This window comes from Medicago sativa, chromosome 1 (assembly GCF_051527215.1).
Source record: "Medicago sativa cultivar Bolivia chromosome 1, Bolivia_mono, whole genome shotgun sequence".
NCBI lineage: Eukaryota > Viridiplantae > Streptophyta > Magnoliopsida > Fabales > Fabaceae > Medicago > Medicago sativa.
Window position 1 is genome coordinate 40,721,556 of NC_140749.1, and position 8,817 is coordinate 40,730,372.

Sequence of the window (8,817 nt, forward strand, 5' to 3'; positions counted from 1 at the left end):
TTGCTTCTCCACTAGTTTTCTCTAGTGTTCTCATCTCAGATTCATTCCATAGTGGACTGAGTCAATATCATTTGTTTTAACAAACAACTCCTCTAGTGATGCTCAATATGCAAACACTAGTCGCTAAATATTCATCTGAAAGATGTTCTATTTTATATCTTGTACCATTTAAGTACAATAGGTTACTCCTAGTGAAGTAATCTTAGAGTCATAATCTTCTTAAGGCACCCCATGACTCTTTCTATAGCATGGCAATGCTTCTCATTCGTCTACTAGTAAACTTGAACAAGAGTTTCACGACATTAGCAATGTCGGGTCTAATACATTCAGTGGCTTACCTAAGGACTGCCAATGATGCTCACATATTCTGTTTGTTTAACTCCATCTCAAGTGTCCTTACACTTGGATCATAATATATGATTGCAAGTTTACGGTGAAATAATAATATTTCCTTAAGAACTTCTCAACTTTGTGAGATTTATCAAAAAAGTTCTTTTTTTTTTCGATCTAGTAATCTTGAAACCAAGAATTACTTCAACTTTGTCTAGGTCTTTCTTATCAATGTTATTGATAAACAATGATTTCAAATAATTCATAACATGAATCTTTAAATCAAATATGAGCAAGTCGTCTTCATAGAGACATATGATCGTGCAAATATTATTTGTCACTTTCATTCACTTTTTACTCATTCGATAGCATTAGAATGTCAAATTTTTCATGTCATTCCTCAGGAATTTATTTTAGACCATACAAATAATTATCTAACTTACAGACCTTGTTTTCTTGTCCATGAATCGCAAAACTTTCAGGTTGTTTCATATAGATTTCTTCTTCTAGTTCACCATAAAAAGAGGCAACTTTCACATCCATTTGGAGTACTATCGAGTTATGAACGGCGGCTAAAGGGACTAGTACTCTTATGGATATGATTTTCGTGACTGGTGAATGAATGTCGAAGAAGTCTATATTTTTCTCTGTCTAAAACCTTTGACTACAAGGAGAGCCTTGTATTCATCAACCGTTCCATCAGGTTTTAGTTCCTTTTTCCAAAATCCAAATACAACCGATTGATTTTGCAACTATGAGACAAGTCAACCAAGTGTCATGTTTTGTTAGACTCTAGAAGATTCATTTCATCGTTTATTGCTTTTTGCCATAATTCAGCATCCAATGAGGATATAACTTCTTTAAGGCTTAATGAATCTTCTTCCAATGTATAAACCAAGTTCATACTCTTTAGCATTTTTAGCTTTCTTACCTCCTTGAGGTTCTATAACATCTCGTATGATGTTTTCATAACTATTTCTAATTACATGAATGTGATTAGATATAGTGCCCCCACTAGTTCTTAATTTTTAGAAGGGAATTTAATTTACCCCCACTAGTGCCCCCACTATTCTTTAATTTACAGGGGTACTTACTTCATAGAAATCAACATCTTTTAATTCTATGATCACTTTAACATTTAGGTCCTAAAACCAATATGCTTCGTTATTTATAACATACCTAATGAATACACATTCATAGGCTCTACTAGTGAGTTTAACTCTCTTGGGGTCCTGAAGCCAAATTTAGTCCGGACAATCCCAAGTTCAAAAATAAGACAAGTTGGGTTGTCTTTTCTTCAAAAAATTCTTAATTAGAATTTTTGTTCTTAGACTTGGATACTATATCCAACATAAATTTCAATTTTCGTTATAAAAATTGAACATATCAAACATATCAATTTTATTTTCCAAAATTCGCAGTCATCAATAAATATGATAAAAATATCATTTTATCATTTCTAATTTATGTGTCATCAAATTCACACATATCATAATTTATTATGTTTAGAGATTCATATTCTCTAAATTCTGATTTATATGAACTTTTGGTTCATATATCTTGACTGCAATAAATAAAATTGTTCAATCATATAACTTTAGAATTAATTCCAAGTTACTCAAGTTTTTAAACACTTGTTCGTGATCAATTTTGATATGTCAAATATTAAAATCACACAACTAACAAAATAGAAGGAGAATTTAATCTTTAACATACCATCAAAGGCGCAGTTTTTTCTCACAAAAATGCATGGTACACAAGTCTCTCTTAAGTCTGAGTCAACTCAGTCTTATTCAATAGAAATCTGAAATTCAGATTCTTTCTTATTTTTATAGCATGCAACACGTTAGCACTAGCATCAGGAAAACTGGAATTCTAAATTCTTCCGATTTAATATGCTAACTTGCTTTGTATACCCAATATGCCATAACTTCACCTAGACCATTCACATAAGTTTATGGCAATTCGTGTAATTGAAAAGCATCACGTAAGTACCTACCATTAAGTAACAATTGGAAGAATTATTTTCTTGTTACAAAAGTACTCGATAGATCGTATTATTTTTCTTTTCGGACCCAAACAATTTCTTATGTTTCGTAAGAAACTAAACTTGTTTGGTTCTGTAACAAATAATTTGTTTTGTAACAAATTATTGTTTCACTATATGGCTCTGATTTCGAAACCATATTTCAAACAAATTCAACGTATTTGAATTTTTAGTGTTGTTATTTAAATACAACAATCACTTCATCGTTTCAGTCAAAAGATGTATTTCTATAACTTGATTTATCCTTTTTTTATATTAAGGGACAACGCAACCTCAATAAGTAATTTCTTCGGTAGACATAGCAGATAGAAACGTCTTAAAATTGTTGTTTTTGGATTTCCAAACTATTGTATTTGGATTTCCAAATTCTATTATCTACCGAAGTTGTTACTAGGTTGAGTCACGACCAGGTCGCTCTCTTTAAGACGTTTCGTGGCACTACCCAAAGTTGTGCAAGGTAGACTATCAACCACGCCGCCTCCAGGATAAAACAAGCCCAGCTACAACTGTTCGATTAACTACTGCACTGTAGAAAATCGTTCGAGAATTACACCCTCAAATATGGTTCTAAGACCACTCTTTAATATTGAAACCACTCAAATTAATATGGTATTGTTACCATTCTATTATGGTGCTGAGACCACTCAAATATGTTGTTACCACCATTCTCCAAAACATCAATATGGCACTACGACCACTCAAATATGGTGTTACCACCATTCTAATTAAATACAAAATTATTGAAATAATTTATATACTGTTAAGATCATTCTTAATTCCGACGGGACATTAGTATTACGAAAAGGGACTATGATCTTAATAGTACTCTATATTCCGAAGGGACTATGAACTTAAAACCACTCTTAATTCCGAAGGGACATTAAACCGAAGAAGGGACTATGGTCTTAAGAACACTCTTAAAATATGGTTCAATCGATTGATTGAAGCCACTCGATACGGTACGTAACCGCTCTATTTGAAACCGAAAGGGACAGAAAGGAGTAGAAGCAGAAGAAACTTGTTAACACAAGTCGGAGGGAGAAGAGAAGAAAAGAATTCCCGACAACTCAATGAAATTCTTTTCGGTGTGTGGAATGCACTATGTGAGTTCTCTATTTATAGGGAAAACTCACAACTAATAAGTGAGAAACTTTGGGAACAAGTAATATGAGAAACTTTGGGAACAAGTAACATATTACTTTGCGATTAAGTAATTCACATATTAGATCTAGTACCAAAATATTTTAATTGAGTACTAAAATATATTAAATTTAGTACAAAAATATATTATATTATGTACCAAAATATTTTAGCAAAACTTGGGGACTAAGAAAGCACTTTCTAATAATGATTAAATTAATTATTTAATTTATCATTTCCAAATAATAAAAATATATATCAATATATATTTTTTCTCTAGTGCTTATGTACCCCCATTAATTAGAGGTACACCCCCACTATATAAACACTACTAATGTGTGTGTTCCATCCGATGTGGGACTTCCACTTTTTTCAATTCACACAACACTAGTTCTACCCAACATGGGAATTTGTGTTTATAGTCTTTTTACTCAATTTCCACACATGTTCCAACAGTCTCTTATGTAAAAATAGGGTAAGACTGTCTAGGCTGCCTACAATACACCAAATGGTGGGACCCCTTCCCGGACCCTGCGTATGCGGGAGCTTCAGTGCACCGGGTTCCCTTTTTTTTTTATTATACCTTAAAGTTAACTTGTTGAGAACATGGGGTTTTTGCACAAGCATCTTGTGTGCTAGCGCCGGATACTGTTCAAGATTTCATGTGGTGCAACCGTCCCAATGATACTTTGCAGCCAGCTACTCTAAGATGGTCTAAACCGCAGGCAGATTGGATAAAGTGTAATGTTGATTGTGCCCTCTTTGGTGTTGGTACCTGCTTCCGGGACAACCTTGGACACCTTATCCAAGCTCACTCGATGTTTTTTCCCTCTATTTCAACCGCAGTTGAGGGTGAAGTTACTGCTCTACAATAAGCCCTCCAAATTGCTCTCGATCTTGGTCTCAATCGCGTTGTTTTTGAAACGGGTTGTCAGCTTGTTGTGAATGCTATCCTTAGTAATAGCCCATATGTTAATGAACTGGGAAGTTTACTCTCTAATTGTAGTGCGTTGCTTTTTTCTAATGCTACTTATGTTCTAACTTATGTTAGGAGACAAGCTAATAGAGTCGCTCATAATATTGCTCGAGCGTCTATATTACATGCTAGTCCCAGTATTTTCAATCATCCTCCCTATTGTATTGACTATATTATTTTGGATAAATGAAATGAGCTATCTTCCCGTCAAAAAAAACATGGGGTTTTTCTTTTAGGTAAATTTTATTCAATAAATATATTTCCTAATAATTAAATATAAAAAAATAAAAAAATATATCATTAGATGATCGAGTATTGGACGTTTACACTAAATCAAACTTTAGGGTACATGCCACCTTTGTTTTCTTCCAATAGTTATGTCCTATCTTCCGCGTATTCAGCATGTACTCTTTCTTTCTGAAAATAAGTGTTTGGTATGATAATAGAAATTGCAAAACAAATATCCTTTGATCTTTCAATTTTATTTAATATTTGTATTCAACATGTTTATGACATGGTTAATATTAGTTTTTTATATAATGTTGAAGTCACCTAAATAAAAATCATTTAATTTGTTTGCAAGAAATGTGTAAAAAAAGCGTTAATAGTGTTTTAATCCCGTAGTATAGGTCATTTTTAGGTTTCCTCACTGTAATAAAAAATTAGATTCCGTTCACGTAATTTGAAGATTTTTTTGTTTTGGACCTTCGTGACATCAAATTACAAAATTTATGGTACTTACGCCCACTGTAATTTAAGCAAATTTCAGTTTACCCCCTAAAATATCATCGATTTTGTATAGTTAAAATTCATAAAGGTTCAAAACCAAAAATCTGCACTATTTCCATTGAGCCCTTCTTACGCACCACTTCGTCTTCAATACGCGCAACCAGTCTTCCTACATCAATTTATGTGTCTCTTTTATTGTTTATGTGGTACGGGGGGGTAAGAGGATATGTAGGGTTATTCTTAATTTGTCACACATCGTTATGTGTTATTGTGGCATAGGAATGATTTTATTTTCTCTAATATGGTCATTAATATAGAAGAATGTTTCGATTTAGTCCAAGTTACGGCTTGGAGGTGGTATTTAGAAAGAGTACATGATAAGTCGTGATTATTCTATGAATGGTGTAACAGCCAATTCATCTGTTTGTCTAGTTTATAGGTCGTCTTTTCTTTTTTCATCTCTCTTATACCTTGTAAATGAGTTTTTTTTTTTAAAGGTTAAGCGAATATATTAATAAACCAAAAAAAACTCCTCTAGCATATGATGCACTAGATTAACCTTAGAGATCCGGTAATTTAATTACACCATACAAACCATATACAACAAGTAGCCAAAAACCCAAAAATTACAAATAATTAAGAAACAACATGTAAACACAATAAATGGATCAACCTCTAAGTAGAGTAATCAAAATCAAATGAATATAATATAATTTTAACCACCAGAAAGGTTGAAGTTTAACCTTTTAAAATAAAGAAATAAGTTGTTTTGTCTTATTGTGAAAAATCTTGGAATGTCGATCATATGAATCACAATTAAAAAATAAATGGTCTCGATCCTCCTCAACACCACAATCTGCCGAACAAAAAGTGTCAACATTCCCCAAAATATATCGCCTACTAAAGTCTCGATCCTCCTTATAAATGAGTTTAGCATCCCTTGTGCTTCTTTATATTGAATATCATATTTCGCTATATTTCCTAACACTTTATTTCTCTCTTTCAATCACATCATGAATTTATCAAGTCAGTTTCTTTATCTCTATCTCTCCCAAGGTGCCAATAGCATTTGGATGGATAATTAACATTTTCCTTAAAAAAGGGGGATTTTATTTGAACACGTCTAATTTTTCAAAACTTATTTAACATCTTATTTTCTCCTCTTTTTTTTTTTTACCACATTACTAACGTATCATACGTGTTTTATTTCTTTCTCTCTCTAACGGTAGAAGAATATTAGGTGTTGCTTGAAAATATGAATGGCAAACATACCCAAAATATACACACACTGGTTGTAAACAAAGTAAGACAGTAGTGTAGTGTAGGGCCATATGTACAAAACAAAAGTCCAACAAATGATGATCATAAGAAGCACAACCCTCCACAGCCTTCCTTTATATTAATTCTTCCCCTCTTTCCCCCAACACTATCATCACTTCTGTCACCTCCTTTCTCTCTCTTCATCTAGGAAACTTCAATCACAATCTTTCCATCTTTGTACAAGTATAGTCTACAGTTTCACTTCATTCCGTGTTCCTAACTAACAAAGCATGAAACATCAACAACAACAACAACAACAAAACCTTACCCTCCAAAGAAGCACAAGCACCAGCGCCACCATCACAACAAGAAACAACCGTAGAATCATCCCTTCAAACCACCGACTCTCAGAATCGGATGATTTCTCCGGCAACCTTCTCATAAGGCAAGGATCATCACCCTCAATCTCTTCCTTCTCCAATAACCACCAACAACAAGCAAAACAAACAACAACAAAGAAGCTATCTTCACTCTTACGTTCTTTCCTCAACATCTTCACCTTTCAAACCATCTTCCCAACATGCAACTGGCTCACCATTCCTTCCACCCTCTCCTCCACTTCAATCTCCCCTTCTCTCGGCCGCAAAGTCACCGGAACACTCTTCGGGAACCGCCGTGGTCATATATCATTCGCCGTCCAACTTCACCCTCGCGCTGAGCCTCTCCTCCTTCTCGAACTCGCTATGTCCACTTCTTCACTTGTAAAAGAGATGTCTTCTGGACTCGTACGCATAGCACTCGAGTGCCGGAAGACATCATCAACGGCCTCTGCTGTCAGCGGAGGCCGAGTCAGGCTCTTTCACGAGCCTGATTGGACCATGTACTGCAATGGGAGGAAGTGTGGCTATGCAGTTTCACGCGCGTGCGGGGAACTAGATTGGCACGTGCTGACCACCGTGCAGAGCGTCTCCGTTGGTGCTGGAGTGATTCCGATGTTGGAAGACGGTGGTGGTTGCGGCGGGTCAGAGGGTGAGTTGATGTATATGAGAGCTAAGTTTGAACGAGTCGTTGGGAGCCGTGATTCAGAAGCATTCTACATGCTGAATCCTGATGGTAATGGAGGACCTGAACTTAGTATTTTTCTATTGAGAATATGATTGAACTAAATTGTAAGCAAATAAAAAAGATGTCATTAGAATTTGACTTTGTATGGTTTTGTTTGAAATAGTTTTAGGAAAATTAATTAAATAGGACATTGTGTGAGATTGATATGTGTGTAATAATATTTAGTTAAGAATGGTTTGATCACTTGTTGATTTTATGTTTAAAGATTGTACCTATACACATAAAGATGAAATTGTATGTGATTTAATTTCAGATCACATATATGTACACTTTATAATCAAGTTGAGGGGATGTTAGAAAGATACGCAAATGCTTGCTTCGTATATTTTTTTCTTTTGTTTAATTATTATTTTAACATAAGTGGTTAATTATAAGGGTCTTGCTAAAAAGTGTTTTAAACACTTCCTTCAAAAAAAAAAAAAGTGTTTAAAATGGAAACAATTAAAAACATTTATATAGAAAAAGTTTTTTTTTTATGTTTCAATGCTTTGAATACTTAAATCCCAAAAAAAAAAAAAATCTAATTTAAACTTTTTATCAAATGCTTTTAGAACATTTGTTAAGGTACATGGGTGTAATTATAAATGAGAAGTTTTGGGTGATCTTGAATGGGTTGGCTTTGTTTGACTGCTTGTGATCATGCAGGCATGTTGTGCATTTACATACAGGTGGCATTTAGCCTGGGAAAGGAAAGTCTTTTCCCATCATGGGAGAGTTGAATCTGAGCCATGGATATAATAATAAAAATAATCAACGGTTAAGATTAAAGATTGGCAACTGGATATTCACTTTTTGTAACAGTGTTTCTTTTGAAAAAAAAAAATAAGTCTCTCTGACTAATTTAGTCGATTACCTTAACTAATTAAATATGAATTAAATAACACTTTTTGTTTAATTATCAATTCACATACAAATATTGCTTCCTCACCGTCTGTATTTTTTACCCTGTTCTTTCTGAGCAAAGGTTAATGTATTATTGTTATCATCAGCCTGCTATCTGAATAATTTTTGTAAAGAAGCTACCTTTTTCAATTGAATCTCATTCATTTAAACCCAGATTAAGATTTGTCCCAAGAAAAAAGATTATTGAGATATTAAATTGACAATTTAATATTACATGTTTTCTTCATCTCTTCTTCAAAGGATCTTCATCATCTTCACCAATTTTTCTTACTCAAAGTTCAGATCTAAAAAATCACAACAAAAAGAA

General features: G+C 33.7%; 1 protein-coding gene across 1 annotated transcript; it reads left to right on the forward strand.

The window, feature by feature from the left end:
- Positions 1-6,647: 6,647 nt before the first annotated feature.
- On the forward strand, positions 6,648-7,911 carry MIZ1 (MIZU-KUSSEI-like protein (Protein of unknown function, DUF617)). The gene has a single exon (XM_085719271.1). It carries the CDS (start codon positions 6,773-6,775, stop codon positions 7,637-7,639), a length of 867 nt encoding a protein of 288 aa, XP_085575397.1. The 5' UTR covers positions 6,648-6,772; the 3' UTR covers positions 7,640-7,911.
- Positions 7,912-8,817: the final 906 nt, after the last annotated feature.

Coding starts and splice junctions, on each gene's coding strand:
- MIZ1 (XM_085719271.1), top strand. CDS start 6,773: ATGAAACATCAACAACAACAACAACAACAAAACCTTACCCTCCAAAGA.